The 18949-nt window shown below is 41.5% G+C and overlaps 1 protein-coding gene across 4 annotated transcripts in view; it reads right to left on the minus strand.

Annotated features, from left to right (window-relative positions):
- Positions 1-18949, minus strand: part of HDX (highly divergent homeobox) — a 108988-nt gene that overhangs the window by 20300 nt on the left and 69739 nt on the right. For 3 of the 4 annotated variants that reach the window (XM_051967876.1, XM_051967875.1, XM_051967879.1), the window contains 3 exons: positions 17636-17843; positions 9344-9423; positions 2763-2846 (listed from right to left, as the gene is read on the minus strand). In XM_051967876.1, the coding sequence (XP_051823836.1) occupies positions 2763-2846; positions 9344-9423; positions 17636-17843 (372 nt within the window). The remainder of the gene's footprint in view (positions 1-2762; positions 2847-9343; positions 9424-17635; positions 17844-18949) is intronic. The other variant, XM_051967877.1, reaches the window with a different exon arrangement.

Raw genomic sequence — 18949 nt, forward strand, 5'->3', positions numbered from 1 at the left:
AAATAACTTTGTGTGTGTGTGTGTGTGTGTGTGTGTGTGTGTGTGTGTGTGTGTGTATGTGTGTAGGTGTTTGCACGCACAGTGTAATAATTTCTTTTAAGCAGGGTAAAGGTAAAATACACATTATGATCCAATACAGATTAGGCTGTCAAAAACAAAAACTGGCATTGCAATTTGCTTTTCAATGCAGCCTTCCTTGGGAAGCAGGGCAGCAAGGTGCCTAAATGAATGGAATTGGCAAACACGCCAATACCAGTTCTGCAATTCTCTGGCTACTCTACATGGACTGGTGTTTGTGAGTTCCAACAAAGTCGCTCATGGGGTTATGGGGGAGGAAGGGAGGACTCAAAAGCCCCTCCTCCCCCCAAGTAACAGTGAAATAGCTCGTTGTTCCCTACAGCACCTGCTACAATGAAAAGGGCCAGGATACTAAATGCCCTTTACAGCCTGGCACAAAAGCTAATTGGCATAACTGGACTATACAACCTCCTCTGGGCCAGGCCTTCAAACTTCCTCAAGCAGCTCAGAAGCTTCAGGGAAAGGAGCCTTCGGAACTGAGCTTACTAAATAAGTCCTGAGCCCACTCTCATCTGCTTCCTTGGGAAACCACTTCACAGCTAGACAACGTGGCCCTCTGACCTGGAGTCAGAGATTGTACAGTTACAGGGGAGCTTCCACAGTTTAGTCTCCATTCTAATCCCCTTCCACAAACTAGAGGGAGAGAGAGAGGCTTGCCCGAGTTGTTAATTGACTGCAAATGTCAATTATAACAGATGCAGAGCTGACTCCAAGTGATGGCTTGTGGGGTTCTGTCAGCTTCCAAATTGGGGTACTGGAGCAAACCACATGATGCCCAGAGCTCTGCATACTGGAGGTACCTGCTGGGTGTTTCTCCCCCTCCACCCACTTAATAGTATTTTATCTTTTCCAAGTACATATAAAGACCATTTTCAACATTCATTTTTCTAAGATTTTGAGTTCCAATTTTTTTCTCCCTCCCTAAGACAACACACAATCTGATATACGTTATACATGTACAATCATTTTAAACATATTTCCCTATTAGTTGTTGTTGTGAAAGAAAAATCAAAACAAAAAGAAAAACCATGAGAAAAAAAAAAAAACTAACAAAAAAGGTAAAAATACTATGATTTGATCCTCATTCAGTCTCCATAGTTCTCTCCCTGGATGCGGATGGCATTTTCCATCCCAAGTCTATTGGAATTGTATTTGTATATTTCTGAGAAGAGCCAAGTCCATCAGAGTTGATCATCACATAATCTTGTTGTTGCCCTGTACAATGTTCTCTTGGTTCTACTTACTTCGCTTAGCATCAGTTCATGTAAGTCTCTCCAGACTTTTCTGAAATCAGCCTGCTCATCGTTTCTTATAGAACAATAACATTCCATTATATTCATATCCCATAACTTACTCACTCCCCAACTGATGGACATTCATTCAATTTCCAGTTCTTTGTCACTACAAAAAGCTGGTCGATGTTTCTTGAGTCACCGAATGACACGTAAGAGGGATGAGAACATGCTTGTCCGCCAGAGGTACTCACCCGAGTAATTCTTAGTGGCAAAGACAACTTTAGGTAAACCCACAATTAAATTGTCTTCGCTGACCTCCTTTGCAAAGATTTCTTAAAAGATGGATTCTTTCTCTATTTGTGTTCTTCAACATTTGAAAACCTGATGTTTTAGGAACATTTGGAAAACAGAATCTGGCCAATGAAAAAACTAGCAAGACTGAAGAGACCTGTCTGCTGTCTTTTCCAATTAAATGCTAGTCTCAGTTAACATCTCCTGATTGTCCAGCTCTGCTCTGAACACTACAGGTGCTCAAGGAAAGAATTTGGGGCATCAAAAGGAGTCAGAGAAGGCTGCAAAGTTCTCCCAGGGTAGAGGGTTCCCATTCATCAACAGATGGCACGGACACCTACGCGGCCAACATATGGACATAAAAGACTGATCGTTGATGTCAAAATTTAATAAAAAAACAAACAAAGTTATGTACGGCATCCTGTCACAACAAGCCATTCAGTTCAGTGACAAGTGACATTAAGAAAAGGTCATCTCTATTCATATTCATTCTGTAGTCTCCTTAGCCATTAAAAACGCTCTGAAGATTCTTTTTGAAATGTCCCATCGAACAGGTAAATTACCATATAAAGAAAATAATTTACTCTTTAGGACAAATCCTATTCTAAGAAAAAATTACAAAAAACTTTTGGCTACCCCAAAAAGTGCCGCAACAAAAATATCATGGTATGAGTGGTTCCTGCATCATCTCCATTTTGATACCAACAGATTTGATGACTAAAAAGAAAAAATGTTTGGCCCCATGAGTTCCTCCCCCTGCCCCTGTCACCAGCGGTCCATAACCACTGGTCTCACCAAAATCTATTTCCTCTAGCTCCCTTAATGTGAGGAAACTGATGAGATACTTTGGGGCACTGAACTTCCCAGAAGGAAGGAGCACAGGTCTAGGACCAAAAAGTATCATTCATGCCTCGCAGTTGTTTATAGGTTTCATTCTCCTCCATTGAGAGATGAGTTCCTTTAAGGCAGGGACCATACTTTGTTTTGTCTTTTATCCCCCAGGCTGACACAACGATTTGCATACAGTAGAACCTTAATAAACACTCATTAGATTTTTTCGGAGAAGATAGGATGAGAGTTGGAAATGTAGAATTTAAAGTTATTTTTACTGACACCAAATGATATCAACAAAATGAAGACAAAAAATATTATTTCTACCTTATAATCCAAGAGAGAACTCATTTGTTCCACTTCTGAATTACTTATCATATCACTTTCTTCATCATCAATTATTTCTATTTTCTGCAACACAGGTAGAAAAGTGTTAATAAATGCATGAGGTTTTTGCTATTATACACAACCCTCCCCAGTGTGAGCATATACAATTGGTTTTTGATGATCTGTGTGGAGCTCATCCACTCTGGAGAACCGGAAGAAACTCTGCATTCGAGGCCGACCTCTTTGTACTGTGGTGGATCATTTCCCTGTACCTTTCGTGAATACGTGCCCAAAATAGAAACTCATTTTAATATTAAGAGAATCATGGAATCTCAGGGTTGGTGGGACCCTCGTGGTCATCCCGTTCATTCAATGAGGTGACCCTTCTGTAGCCTTCTCTTTGGCGAGCTCTCCTTGAACACTTTGAGTACCAGGAAGCTCTCTACTTCAGCCTCCATTTATGAGACCGTTAAAGGAGGGATGTTGGCCAAATGATCTCTAAAGTCCCTCTTAGTTCCATCATATTCTGCTACTAAGAGGCCATCTCCCATGGCAAACCATTCATATTTAGATACCTCTCATCATAAGGACGTTCTTCATAGGCTTGTATCAAAATCTCTCACGCTAACTTTGTCTTTAAAGCAGCAACAATAACAAGTCCAAGCCGGCCAGAGGACAGTCCAAAGCCAAATCTACAGGATTGTTATTATCTGTTATTTTCAATGAGCCATGCCACTGCTTCTTTCCATTAGGCTAGATAATTGAGAGCTGACTGTACAATTGAAAGGGGCTTTTAGGATTCAATGCTGAAAAAATGCTCAATAATTTGTTTCCTTCAGTGGCCAATAACCACTAAACAAAGAGAGGAATAAAAACTAGAAAATACCACGCTCTGGCATTAAGGTATTTGAACCACAGCACTGCACGCACAGTAATGCACTCGATAAATATCTGTCGAATGATCGAATCTCCCTCTCGCCAGAGACCCAGACTGCCGACAGAAAACAATCTAACCGGAGAGGCAAGTTTGCTAAGAACTGAAATGTCTGGGTTCGGGTTAAACCAAGCCAAGGAGTCCTCTAGAGATTCAGGGCCAGATCTCTCTCCCTTGAGCACAGGAAAAACACGAGAATCAAAAAACCCAATAGTCTTCAATTCTCTCGACTCTCGAAACAGAGGACCAAATTAATGTAAAGCCAGAGCTGGGCACTAGGCAGCCTTTAAGAAAAGAGTACATTAACAGCAATATGTCACAGACAGAAGCTGAGATGAGGCTTCCCACCCAGCAATATATATGGTGATTAAAAGTCATAGGCAAAGTTCGAAAGATCATATTTGATATATTGCCTATGAGGATACAATACCATTATGGGGCTTGTGACCTGAAGGCTTCTGAGTCAATAGGATGGCTGCAGTGAAATTGCTTTCTACTGCTGCCTAGAGATGAATCTAATGTTTTGTTTTCTGTTATAATCACAATAAACTTGGGGCTTAATCATGAAGGCTCGCATCGGACTGTGGAGCTGGTTTTTTTTTTTTTTTGGTCTGGATCGGGCTCTGGGAAAAGTAATTGGGAAATTTTACTGTTGCCTAACCTGTAGGGAGTGGGCATGGGCCACCCTAGAGATTTCAGCCCACAAATAGACATTCGAAGCCTGGGTAATTTGTCATCCATAAATAATTGGGGGCACTAAAAGGGTACAAGCAGAGGCGAGCAACCTTTGAAAGTTTGGAGTTTGGTCTTTGAAAATCAATTGTTCTTGAAAAATTAGGTGCCTAAGTGACTGTGAGTCATCCCATGCCATGACTTCATTCATTATCTTCAAATGTCTGCTGCAGAGGAGACACAGTGCAGAGAGAGGCAGGCTACAAAACAAGCATTTCTTTAAGGGGGAAGAGTTTTATATCTGTCCAGCCTCCAACTGGCATCTTACAATGTAATGGAAATCTACAGCACGGCTCTGTTTTTTATGCTGGGGGGAGATGACCCTGTGGAATTTCAGAACGTTATTAACACAATTCATCTAACAGGGGAAAATCACAACTCCCTACTTGAGGAAAAAAATACAACTTTTCCTAGAATAAAGCAAAAACATCTTCCCATTTGTTGCTCCATTAGGGATTGGGGGGATGCAATATTCGAGTGGAAAAGAGTTAGTGCTTGCCCTCGCCAGCATGGATACCAGTCAAGTCCAATCTGCAACACTACGCCTCTTCTAGAGCTTTGGGTGTTGTAAGTGTGGAAGTGATAATGAAGATGTTGACGAAGCTATCCTTTGAATAACTTTCACTTTGCAAAAATGCTCTAATCCTCATAATCTTGTAAGGTTAACAGTGCAAGAATTGCTTGTTTTCATTTTCTGGGGGAGAAAACGGAACCTCAAAGATGAGGGATTTAGACCTGGAAAGAACCTCAGACCTCATCTGGCCCCAACACCTTCATTTCAAAGATGAAGAAACTGAAGGCTGAAGAAATCAGGTGACTTTTCCAAGGTCACACACCCAGGAAGCAGCAGAGGAAGGACTTGAACTGAAGCTCACTGGTTCCAAAGCCAGTTCGCTTTTTATTGTCCCATACTGCTTCCCTAAAAGAAACTGAATGACATGTCCAAAGGGGCCCAGCTAGTACTGGCAGTCAGAATTCCGATTTGGATCACTTTAACTAATCCAGTGACCGTCACTGATACTACAATCCAACTCCTGAGCTAGGAGGAGAAAGTGCTTTCATAGACTCCCAGGATTTGTGAGATGCGATGGGCCCATGCTTCGAACAGCACTTAGACCAGCGGTTCTCAAACTTTTGTTCTCAGTATCTTTAGACTATTAAACACAATTGAGGATCTGTCCAAAAGTTTTTGTTCATGTGGGTTACATTTAGAGATACTTACCCTATTAGAAACAAAAGCGAATTTGGAATTAGTAGATCCTCTCCAGGGGTTTCAGAGACCACACTTTGAGAAGCACTGACTTAGGCCATACTGTCATGAGATCATTTGGCAGCCTTGTCCCTTCCCCACCCACCCCGCTTCACCACCTACCGCTAGAAGACCTATCAGGAAGGACATCACAGCCAGCATCTGTACGACATTTTAAGGTTTGCGAAGCATTTTACAAATATTCTCTTATTTGATCCTCACAACAACCCTGAGAGGGAGATGCGATTGTTACCCCCATTTTAAACTCATGTAATGACTTGACCAGGGCCAAATGGGCTAGTAAGTATCTGAGGCACACTTAAACTCCAGGCTTCTGACTATGGACCTAGTGTGCTCTCCACTGCATCCACCACCTCGAGACCACTACCCCTTCCCAAGGCAGCAACACCCACTTTTAGACAGCTCTTGTTGACCGAGGCTCTCTTGATATCAAGCTGGAATTTACTGCTTTGTAACATCCAGAGTTCTCTCCCAGTTCTGCTTTGGGGGCCAAACAGAACAAATGTAATCTCTCTCGTGTGACAGCTACCTTTCAAATACTTGAAGAGAGCTATAATTTTCCTAGTCTTATTTTTCTTTTTTTTTTTCAGACTAAGAGACCCAAGTCCTTTCAATCACTTTTTATAGGTCTGCTCTAGGCTTGAGGCCTTCTGACATCCTGGCTGCATCTTCTTGAAGCCCTCTAACTTAGCCAACTCCTTCTTAAACTGGGACACCCAGATGTGAACACGATACTAGCAAAGCGGTGTCTTTCTTCCTGTAAGCTTGGCTTCCAGCAGCGTAGGCCCAAGTCTCGTTTAGGAGCTTTTGAGTTGCCACATCACACACTGCTGACTTCTGTCAAGTCTGCAGTCCACTCAAAACCCCAGATCTTTTTCTAGACAAACATATTCTAAACAAATCATTTAACCATGTCTTCCCTAGGAAGGCCAGTTTACTGAACCCAAGCGTAAGACTTAACATGTACTTATACTGAAGTTCATAGGATATTTTGCTCCTGATCTTGACCTTGTCCTCCAGTGTGTTGACTCTTTCTCCCCTTGTCCTCTAGTTCTGTGGCCTCCGCAAATGTGATGAGCAAGCTAAAGCGCCTCTACCCAAGTCATTGAGAAAAAAAAAAAGATTAAACCAGTGGATATTGGTGGCTGACTCTTCTGAGTCTAGCCATTCCAAATGCACTGAATTATATCACTGTCTAGTTCATATCTCTCCATTTTTTCCATAACAGTAACATCAGATACTTTGCTAAATGCTCTGCTAAAATCTAAGTAATTTAGACACTATGTAAATGTGAGCTGTCACTACTAACAAAATGGGGGTGAAGAAGGGTTTTCCAGCAATGAGGAAAACAACTGAAACAATTTCTTCACCCATAGGTCTTATTAAGTATTAACAGCTCAGTGTGAAGCCCCTTTGTGATTTAAAAGCAGAAACTTGGAGAGGATAATACCCCTATGTAATCTGGATAGTGGTAGCTAGGTGGTATGGTGCTTAGAACACTGGGCTCGGAATTACGAGGACTCCTCTTCATGAGTTCAAATCCAACCTCAGACACTTTCTAGTTGTATGATCTTAGGCGAGTCACTTCATCCTATCTGCCTCAGTCTCCTCATCCATAAAATGAGCCGGAGAAGGAAATGGCAGACCCCTCCAGTATCTTTGTCAAGAAAACCCCAAATGCGCTCATGAAGAGTCGGTTGGGTAAGAGTGAACAACAACAAAAGGTACTGGGAAAAGCATTTAGGAGATTGCATGAGTTGTTGGAAATAACACAGAGTCCATTGGGGCTATAAGACAATGTGACTGATGTAATTTACGGGGATTGAAAATTCTGAAATGGGGGAGGGAGGGAGAGAGAGGGAAGAGAAGTAAGAGGGATACAAGAGGAATCGCTTGACTTGAGTGATTTCAAGTGTATGTGTATCTGTATATGTTTACATGTGCGAGAGAGTGACTCTGTCCTATCCAGGATAACACCGTAAACCAGGAGGACTCTAGGTCTCTCGGTAAAGTGGAGGTCAACCAGCAAGGTAAAGGAAGCAGACTTGACTATTTATGGACTAAAGTTTGAGTTTTTCACATTTTCTCTTAGGTTAAATCAAATGTGTTCTAAGTATGATGTTTTGCTAGCCTGAGCACTTGACTGAGAGCTAAAGTCCATTTTTCTTTTTCGCAAAGAGCAAGACAAGAGACAAATTCTGACATCCCCAAGGGAAACTGGGGGAATACATGAGTTTTTATTAAATAGAGGTCACCAAATTTGAACCCAGTCCATTTTAGCCTCGAGTTGTGGAAATGAGCAACATATTATTATTACCCACTATAACATTCTAATGGCAAAAATCCATAAATGGGGGCTAGGGTGAGTCTAGGGAGCCATGCCACGCACATTAGAAAATCAGCCTCAGGAGCCATATTTTTAAAGGCTGAGCATAAGCACCAAATGCTGACTTAATGGAACCAAAGCGAATGCACAGGGCTCTTTTTTAATATGCCTTAAGTTTAAAGTTATTCCCGGGATCTGAATCGATCGATCACCATTTATTAAGAGGCTGGGCATTATGCTAAGTGCCAAATGTCTCGATAGCATCTAGAAAGAAATGGGTATCATTAAAACAATGTCAACACTCTTGCCTAGGACAGGGTCTGGGCAAATTATGCCCTGTGAGCCTGTCATTTATTGAGTGGCAAACTCCGACAAATAACTTTCTGGAGCCTTGCTTTCTTTACATAATACTCTTCACTAATTTTTAAACAACTTGATAGGGTCATTGTGACAACTGAACTGGATGACGCATGCATTGTGCTTTGTAGCTATAAAGCACTAATGTAAAGGAATCCTTATTCTCAGTTTAAGGTATAGTATGACAGTGGAAAGAGGGTTGGTCTTGAGGCTCTCAATACTTAGGTTCAAGATCTTCCACGGCCATATCTGGCAAATCACTTCAACGCTTAGTGCCCCTCTCAGGCTTTAAGTTATGTGGATGAATCGAAGAGTTTCATTCTCCATCCCAATGAAATCACAGCTCTGGAGCTGTTTTTCCTTCTCACTCCCTTTTCCCCAACAACAAAGACTCTTATTTATATTTTCAAAAGCTGGTTGGATTCATATGTACATATATGTACACAGACTCCTTGTTCATCTGCCTCTAATGCTTTCTTTTTTTCATCATTTCAAACTTTACTAGGTTGTTAAAGGGGTCCCACTTCCCCTAGAAAGACGAAAAATTTCCAAATACACCAAACACTGGAGCTACCCTAAAAACTGATATGATTCAAAGAGGCAGAGGTGTAGAGCCCCAAGCCAGGAAGGCCTGAATACGAGTTCGAGCACTAACAATGGCTTCCTTCATGTCCTGGTGCTTAATTCCGTTTTCATCCTACCATCTGTCCAAAGAGGAGAATTCTGCTGCTTTCCAAGGGGGCTGAAGAAAAACGATTTCTTAGGTGTAAAATGCCGTATGAATACGAGCATTCATTAGCTATTTACATTTGTGACTCCCTGAAAAGAATAATTTCCGGAACAGAAATGACAACATAAAAAAACTTCCCTTTCTAACAATGCTGACATTGTCACTCACTGGAAATGTCTGTCCTTTTATAAGCCTGCCACTTGGTTCCAAGGGTATTTCAAAGCATACATACCACGTTGTCTGTGGACACTGCGCTGGGGTCTTCTTCCTTGTGCCTACTCGCTTCACTTGGAACTGCTTCACTGGGTTCTTCTATGGAAATGAAAAAGCCACCATTGGTTATATGCTCAAAGTTGCATTCACGATACTCCTTCAAGGTGACATTTATCACCTGTATCCTTAGAAAGGCATTTTGAGAGAAAGGGCCACTGAGCAACATACAGGACCCAAGTCAGAGAGGAGTGCTGACTCACAGGCAAGTTATACAGATACTGCCTTGGTCTCTATTTTTCTCTCTACCAAAAAAAAAAAAAAAAGAAAAGAAAAGAAAAGAAAAGAAAAGAAAAGAAAAGAAAAGAAAAGAAAAGAAAAGAAAAGAAAAGAAAAGAAAAGAAAAGAAAAGAAAAGAAAGGAAAAGACCGCAAAATTGCAGTGTTTCTAGAACATCATGACCTGGAGATCTAGTCAACATTTTCAAGGCCTTTGGTTTCATCAGGTGGAGCTATCCTTCTACAGGCCATTTGTTCTCCAACAGATATTCGCCTATTGTTTTTTTAAAGCGAGGAGGTGGAATTAAATCTCGGGAATTATTTATCTAGCATTTGGATAGTCTTAGCTGTTTAGGGGAATTTTCTATTTTCAGAAAGAGCCAAAAGTAGGATTCTATCAGGATGGAGAACCCTGAGAGTAGAAGATCACTCCAACAATATAGCTCAGCAACTTGTCTGTAAATTACAATCTTGTTGCTGAGAGGGAAAAAAAAAAGCTAAGTGACTTACCCAGGATCACATAGTTAGAATAGGTTAGAGATAGGCCTTAAACTCAAGCCTTTCAATCTCAAAGGATGACGCCCTATCCAAAATACCACAATCTTTCTCGAAGGAGTATTAAACAAAGCACCTTTTTGGATGAAATGTTGTCCCCACTGTACAAGTGGGCAAACTCAGACCAAGAAAGCCTAATTACATTAATTGAATCCTCTTTTTCCAAGGAGGTTAAAAAAGCCCATAACCAATAAGGGTTGCTGATCAGGCATCTCCACCCAGAGCGAAGCTGAAGAGGGAAAGAGCCTTGGCAGGGAGAGATTCTAATTTGAAAACTAAGGTGGTTTTCTCCATTGAATGGAGTTGCTTCACTGAGGAAGCCCTGACTTTCCCCCAACATGTGGCATAGCCCTCTCTCCATACATACTTGTACCAAGACTTCAAGCAACCCAAATGTCATCAGTGTAGGCTCTCCTGTATAGGTGTGGCTCAAAGCTCTTCCACATCTGAGCAAAGGATCTCTGTGAATCATCGCAGCTGAAAAAAAGTCTCACCTCTTAATCAAACTTCTGTTGAGAAACCCTTCCATGTTCTGCAGAGCTCCGACAACACATGTACCATCCATGTCCTTGCCATACAGACTGGAAAGAGCTAGTGCTCCACTCATATAATCTTCATAAACCCACAATCACTTCCATGGCAAGGCCTTAGAACAGTAGTTCTCAATCTTATTGACTCAACACTCTTAAAAATTGTTGAGGACCCCTCAGCCAAGAACTTTTGTTCATGTGGGTTATCTCTATTGACATTTACCCTATCAGAAATTGAAACAGCGAGGTTATTATCATGAAAATAAATTGTGATCTTGGAGACCTGCTGAAGATCATACTTTGAGAACTATTATCTTAAAATAAAAGCCTTGAGTTGAGCTCTTAAGTATTACCTGGACAAGGAGAAAGGTAGTTTGATTTCTTCCGAGTTAGATATTACATTAGCCTTATTAATCAATAGCAAAATATGTGTCAGCTCTCTCACGGTTTTTTCCAAGTCCATGATTCCCCCCAATAATGGGAAGACAAGTGAAAGACTAATTCCAAGGCTTAGTGAATAGAAGTACAATGTATTGAGAGAGCTCTTAACAGATTTTTAAAATCAAGCCAACACATAACTAAAAGTAAGACAATTTTCATGGAAGAAGAAATTTGTCTTGTGAGTGATTTTGCCATTTCAAAGCATTCTTATAAATCATCAAACTGATACGGAGTAAAGGTGAGCAAGGTGTCATCAGCTTAGCTGTGGCCCCTCCTCATCAGTGACTTCATGTGTATTATTTCTGGAGCTCTGTGATGGATTTCTGCTCTCACTTTCTCCTAACTTTGGGCATCAATAAACCTTCCATAAAAACTTTCCCTGCCCGAGTCTTCACATCCTGAAAGTGGTACATAAAAGCTACTGGAGGATTTCAAGATTAAAGGGGTAGATGAAGAAAAGGGATGTCACAAAAGCACATTTTTCTTGTCTTGATCTTTAGAAAAGAAGAGACTTTATGAAATGGAAAATAAACAAAACCTTAGCTATCGGTTAGTCAAATTCCAGAGAGCCTGCTAGACAAAGGCAGTACATTCCAACTAGGGAACTGGCTGGAGAATTCTTTCATGAGCATAACAGAGCTCAAAAGGGGCATCCCAATGAAATTTAATGTTAGAGGGGCTAACTGGCCTAGTCCTCCAAAAACTTTATTAGGATGGTGGCTGGAAGGCTTTGAAAGCTTTCTTGATAACCATACTCATTTTTCTCTTCACGAACCAAAAGTTTTTGAAGCTCGTCTCTTGAAACAAGACTAAGGGGCTTGACCAACTGACAGCATGGTGTAGTAGAGGCCAAAAACTCAGATTAGAATCCTAGATCTGCAATTCGGTCATTACCTGGGTCATCTGAAGAAAGTCATTTAATGTGAGCCTCAGATTCCTCATCTGTAAACTGAAAGCGTGGGACTAGATAACCTTTAAGGCCCCTTTTAGGGCTAAGTTGCATGAACTTGTGCTGTTACCTGAGCCAGGGTCTGAGGTTGGGGGAGGCAAACAGAGCAACCCCAGTGAGTTCCCTGTCACTTCTCACTATGCCTCCTCTCCACATTTCTGCAGATGGGAGAGAGAAGGAAGAAGGGGAGATGACAAAATGAGAAAAGAGAAGGGATGAGATGTGGAAAGTACAGTATTCCCCAGCAGGGAGATAAGGAGCTAAAGTTATGGAAAGAATCATCAATGTTTTAACAGAGGGTTATACTTTTTAAAGAACAGATGATTCTCAAAAGGTTTGTTTCTCCTTCAATTTTGGGCATGATTTTTACTAGATATAGAGATCATCTCTTGGCCCTAGAAGAACACATCTCCTCTTTTCAAAGAGAAGTCAAGGGAACATTAGGATTCACTTTATAGAAATGCATCAATGAACCTGCCTGAAGGACACCTACATAGATCAGAAACAAGCTGGGTTTGCTGGCTTGGGAATGGGAAGAGCAAAAGACTGCACCGTCTCTTCTGATTTTCAAGACTTTTGGAGTATGAGGTGTGTTAATACAAGAGGTAGATCCCTGAAGAGAAGAGTCGTGATAGCGAAGACCAGGTGGATAATTAGAGAAATCACAGCTCCAAGCCCAAGGACATTCACTAATTATTCCTTCAGGGCAAGAAGTGGAACCAAATCTTATTAATTATTTATCTAGAACTTTAGCTGCTAGTTATTTGGGGGTATTACCAGAAGCAATTATTTGATGAAATGTTATCCCCATTGTAGAGATGGGAAAACTGGGGCACAGAGAGACTAATTACGTGCATCGAATCTTTTTCTTCCAAGGAGATCAAAATAGCTTTTCTGAGTAAAGGCTGCTGATGCAGCACCTCTAGCCCAGAGGTGAAGTTAAAGAGGAAAAGTTCATTGTCTTTGGTGATGTTAAACTGAAAACGGAGAATTTTTTTTTTCTAAAGACAATATCTAGCCTCTTGATGCTTAGATTCATTAATAACAAACAGACAAACCTTAAAAGTCATAAGCTCATATATATTTAAATCCCTGAGAGAACAGAAAAGTGTAGCTGGAGCAATCTCAGGCCGTGGCTGTCGTCTGCTGCAGTGAAACAACTCTTGTTGGGTTAGCCCTGGTCCCTGCAGCTTTGGGGCACCAAAGCGACACAGTGGAGAGAGAGCCTTGAGTCTGTAGTCAGGAAAGCCTCAGTTCCATTCTAGCCTTAGATATTTGCTAACTTGATTGCCTCAGTTTCCTTCACTATCAAATGGGGATGAAAATCACACCTGTTTCCCAAGGTGGTTATGGGAAATTAAGCGAGATATTTATAAAGAGTTTAGCATAGTGCCTGGCACCATAATAGAGTTTTGGTTTTAGAGTTGTTTTTGTTTTTGTTTTTTTTTTTAATAATAAATTCTCATTTCCTTCTAATTTTTCTTCCTGAGCCAGAAATCAGGAGACTGAGGGTCCGCCCGCTAAAAAATGGATTTTTTTTTATCACTTCCTTTCTCAAGCCTTAGGTGATCTCCAAAGATCCATCCTAACTTTCCCCAACCACCCCCACGCCCCCACCTTGGCCATAAACCAAAGAACTGACTTGCGCTAAGTTCTCATTTTGTCCTTTTATTTCTACCTCGGGATTCCTACTGATCAGGCTTTCCTGGAATCCTAGGCTATCACGATGCCCTCTGGGGACATTCAAAAGGAACTTGTTTTTTGCTCTGATGTGCATTTTGGTGAGTGAGCTCTCCTCTAATGTTTCAATGGCATCCACTTGGTCCAGTGGCTACAACACTGGGTTCCTCTCAGTTGTCTAGTTTTCGGCACTTGGCAGGGGAAGTGAATCGGATTGTAAAGTTGCTAGCTAGAGGAAATCTCCCAAGAAAGATTTGGTAATGAACCTCAAGAGGCAGTATGGTACAATGGGAAGTGCCGGGAGAGATCTGATTTTTGAATCCCCCCCCCCCAAATAATTTACTAGCTAGGTGACCACTGTCACTTTATCTCTGTTTAAGTCTGTTTTCTCATCTGGAAAATTCAGCTAATAAGAGTTAATGGGGGCAGGGGGAGGGTCCAGTGAGATAGAGTGTGGCCAGCACTTTGGAAGCCTAAAAACATGAGATAAATGTCGGCTAATGTGATTGGCTTATTGTAATGCTCAGACCCTGAGAATGGGATCTAGTTAGCCTGGGAGAGCTCCGTTTCTTTTGAGGTTAGATAATATTAGGCCAGGCCAGATGACACAATCGCACTTAATCGCGACATTCAAACCAATCAGATTAGCATTCTCTCTGAACAAAATGAGCAAGAGAATAGGCTGGAACCGGGGGTCAGCTCTCTACACAAGGCTCCTTTCAGCCTGGGAAATGCTTTTATGCTTTTCTGTTGCAATTTCTGAGGAGAATATAAAGGTTTCCATGCAGCTGTGAAAAATAAGCCACTGAGAGGAATTGGAGGCAATCTCACTTTTCATCAAGTGTTCTCTGCAGCGGGCATTAAATCCTCTCTCCCCTTTCTCTCATTAGGTCTTGATTACCATGCCAGATGTCTAAGAGAACACACTATTCAGTGATAGAAGATGCCAGTGGAGAAGCCGTGGTCCACTGGCAACTTTAAAATGAACTTTCACTTTTTTCCAGTTCAGATTTTTCTTCTTGGGATCTGGAGGGAGGTGGGGAGCAGAGAGAATGACAAGCTACCTTTCTTGATTTTCCCAGTCTCTCTCCGGTCCCTGTTATTTCTTTGTTTTTTTCTTCCCTTATAATAAAGGGCTGTCAAACCTTGTTTCCCATCCTCCTGAGTCCAAAGACTAACGCCTACTGGCTTCCAAGCACTCCCCCTGATGCTACTGGATGTTCCTTTATGAATTACCCTAAACAGAAGGAAAATGCCCAAGATTTCCCAAGCCACATTTTGGTTCCAAAGATTATCTCATGGAGCAAGACCTGGACTGCAAATGAGATGGCATGTGATATGAATTCTGTTTCTTGGTCAACCACTGTCACTCTGTGCCTCAGTTTCTCTATTCTTTCATCTGTCTTTAGTATTGAAACAGCAGATACAGTCAACCTCGCTTCCCTTCCCCCAAACCCAAAGGCCAAACAATCACATAGTGGATCTGGCGATGACCTTGTGGAGAACGGTTTCTTTCTAGTAGAAGGGTCAGAAACTCGTGGTTTAGTAGGTTGTGGGGGTGGAAGGGATAGGAGCAGTTTGGATTGTTCTCACTGGGAGTTTGGCAATAAAAGAAGGAAAGAGATGGGATGATAGCTTGACGGGGGAGGAGTGGGGACAGGAGCAAAGCTAGTTGCTTGTTGCTGTCATTGTTTAGAGCATAGAGGAGAACAAAATGTGTTTCTAGATGAAGGGGGGAAAGATCCATGGGGGAGGAGAGAATCTGAAGACTGCAGATGAAGGGAGGCTGAATGCTACAGCATGTTCCCCAAAGAGAAGGAAAGGACTAGGCTGGGGCTTAGGGTTTTAGTAGTGGGGCTCCTTTTAGGGAGCAGAAGGCCATCTCTACCTCTGAGATAACAGAGGAGGAAAGGATGGGAGAAGCCACTGGGAGGATTAGATGGGTGCAACTAAGTTCCTGTGTAACAGTCTAAATCAATGGTTCTCAAACTTTTGTTCTCAGTATCTTCATGTTGTTAAAAAAAAAAAAAAACTATCAAAGATCTGTTCAAAGAGTTTTTGTTATATCTATAGCTATTTACTCTATTAGAAATAAAAAATAATTTTGAATTTGTAGACCCTCTGAAAGGGTTTCAGAGACCCCAACAATTCTTTGGACTACACTTTGAGGACCACTGGTCTAAATAGTGTCAGTAGAAAAGGATCAGCAAGATTATCTGCTGATGGGGAGAGGGGCTTAGCAGTAAGAGGAAAAGAGCTGCTACAGTTCCCGTGAGGCTATAATATTGCCAAGGGCTCTCAAGCCATCCTTGGGAGTCGAGTAAGGTATTTCTGCACAGCAGGGAAGGTCTAGGGAACAGAAATCTGTATTGAACCCAGCGCCAGAGATCTCGCTATTTTTTTCCAGCAGCCTTTGGCCCCTCAGGGAATAGGAGCAGAGGAGGGAGATGGCAGAATCCCAGAGCCGAGAGTCAACAGGGCCCGCATATTCAAAAGTCCAGGGGACAAGGAATTTAGAGGTAGAAGAGGGAACGTGCTGAAGTGGCTGATCATAAGGTCAAGACTGGTTAGAAAGGAAAGTAGGGCAGATTTGGTTTGATAGGGAGAGCGGGAAAGAATCAAAAGGCCAAAGGTCTCCACACGGGCAAGAAATAAGCATGGAATGAGTAAAGGAGTGGGAAATGTTGAAGGAGAGGAGATTGTGATCAGGATCTGGAATCTCAAAACTCAGGAACTGGAAGAGAACTCGGAGGCCATCAAGTCTAATCTCTCCATCTTATAGATGAATAAACTGAGACAAAAAGAAGTTAAAGGACTTGCCAGGATGACCCGGCTACTAAGTGTCAACACAGGATTTGAACTGGAGACTTTCGGACTCTAAGTCCAGTATTCTATCTACTATTCTATGATGCCTTGATGGTGATGTAATTTCAAGGGATAGTGAAGGCTGAGGCATAGCTATCCTGTTGGGTGCTGGAAGTCTAAGTGAACAAAGAGGTCACAGAAATTGAGTTTGAGAAAGGACAAAGAAGGAGTGTTGGAGGGGCCATTGAGTGTGACTAGTTGAATCTCTGAGGGGGATGGCCAGCAAGAACATGATCCGGAGGCTAAAATCCCAGCAAAATGTTGAATTGTAACTAGGTGCGTGACAGCAACAAAGATCAAGAGATGGTGAGAAGGTCAGATAACTCAAACTTCAAAAGAGAGACCGGTGGGTACCGATAGTCTGTGGGGAGTACTAGATAGAAGGAAGCAAGGAGTTCGTCCATGCGTGGGAGAAAATACAGGGTGTCCCAAAATTTCCAATGTAATAATATTAAATTTTAATAGCTTAACATTGTATTAGATCTTTTGGTACATTCTGCACATTTTCTGGGGTTCTGAAAGATTATCAGAAGAGAGCTTTTTTTTCCCTGTTTGAAGTCAAGTGAAACACAGTGTTCCTAAACAATTATTCCAGTGACATTTAAAATATTTGATTCTTGATTTAATGGTCCTGCAGATCGTAAGATTAGGGACCCAGAGCAGGGCTCTTTCCATGATACCATTACTAGTTTTTCAGGATGGTGGGGTCTTGATGTCATATACTTGATCACATTTCCAAAAAGAATCAAAACAAACATTTTCTCAGTACTGGTATAAAACCTGTGACAAGAAGCAGAAATTCCAAATTTGGGCTAAGTTTAGGTGAAAATATATTCCTTCTTGTAGCCTGATGTAGAAGGATGTTAAGAAGAGACATTTTAAAAAGTCAATTTCTGTTTAAATGCTTAACAAAATGTGTGGACCTTAAGTGCAAAGGCTGAAAACCAAGTCAAATAACCACTGAAAAGTAGCCCTTTGTCAAGGCTATTTATTAAGAGATGCAGCAAGCAGAGTACCTTGAGAGCTTCCTTCAGATAAACAGATGGATACTTCATCATTTCTGTCGTTATCCTCCACTACCTCAGGCCCAGCTTCCTCTCCTGATGCTAGTGCAGACAAAGGGCCCGATTCTGGCTGCTCCGAGAAGTCAGCAGGACCACCTCTGGGAGGTGGAACTTCAATTCCCATTAAACGATACTTTCTTCTTCGATTCCCAATCCAAGTCTTTATAAGGGAGATACAATAGAAACTTTTGAACACATAGAAAGCTCATTAGTTCGCAGCATGAAAAGAAAAGAAAGGCTGTGAGTAAAACAGTGGGCTTTTGATTTAAATGAGAAACAGAAAAAAGCAAAATACACTGAATAACGACTGGCTCTATTCGCCTTTAAATAACACTTGCAGTTCACAAAGAGCTTTCCTCAACCATCCTGAGAAAGCTTTTGGTGGTTGTTTTTCTGTGAGTCAATGAAGTATAAGCAATATGACGATGTGCTCACTTCAAAACAGCTTAGATGCGAAATCATATTTATTTAAAACACCCACAATGCCAAGCAACATGGAGTTCATTCTTTTTTTTTTTTTTCCCAGAGAAAATAATCTGCCACATCTTTCAAAAGAAAAACAGATTGGTTGGGTTCCCAAAGGAACTGCGCATGTAAGCTATAACTAAAGCTTATGTCCCATTTCCAATCTTGCTTTTCCTAGGTGAAAATCTGCCTTAGTGACTTTTGTCCTTTCCCTATCAGCTCGGTACTTCAAGTAGCTTCAAAGCCAGGTTGATTGGATTGATAATTAATCTGCATCTCAAGTTCCTCACATAATTTCCACGATGCTCATTTTTGTGGCTAGAATCTGTGGCCTCACTGTTCTGGTCAATGTCATTCCACAAAACTCAAGTCAAAATATTGTTTCTTTTTTTCCCCTCGTAAAGGTATCTCTGAGATAGTACAGAAAACTAACCAATGGAATGCGCTGATTTCTGCTCTGATTTAATACAGTTAAAAACAATTCATATCAACAAGGCTTTCTTCTGTACTGGAGGGCCATCAATGTGGAGGAAATGACCTCCAGTGTTAGAACTGAATGTGCCTCCGAGCTCAAAGATTCTTGAAGGTCATCTAAGACCACCATCTACAATTTTACAGCTGTAGCAAGGCTCGAGAGAGCACAGGTGGCCAGTCTTAGGTCATGGGGTTCATTCACAGGCTTGGTCTCTGGGCTCCCCAGCAAGTCAGGGTCCTTGTCACTGCATCATAACTATTCCCCATTCTCAGTACAATGCCTCATCTATTTGGACTTAATTTTAGGGACAAAACTCATCGAACATA

The sequence above is a fragment of the Antechinus flavipes genome, chromosome X, assembly GCF_016432865.1.
Source record: "Antechinus flavipes isolate AdamAnt ecotype Samford, QLD, Australia chromosome X, AdamAnt_v2, whole genome shotgun sequence".
Taxonomy (NCBI): Eukaryota; Metazoa; Chordata; class Mammalia; order Dasyuromorphia; family Dasyuridae; genus Antechinus; species Antechinus flavipes.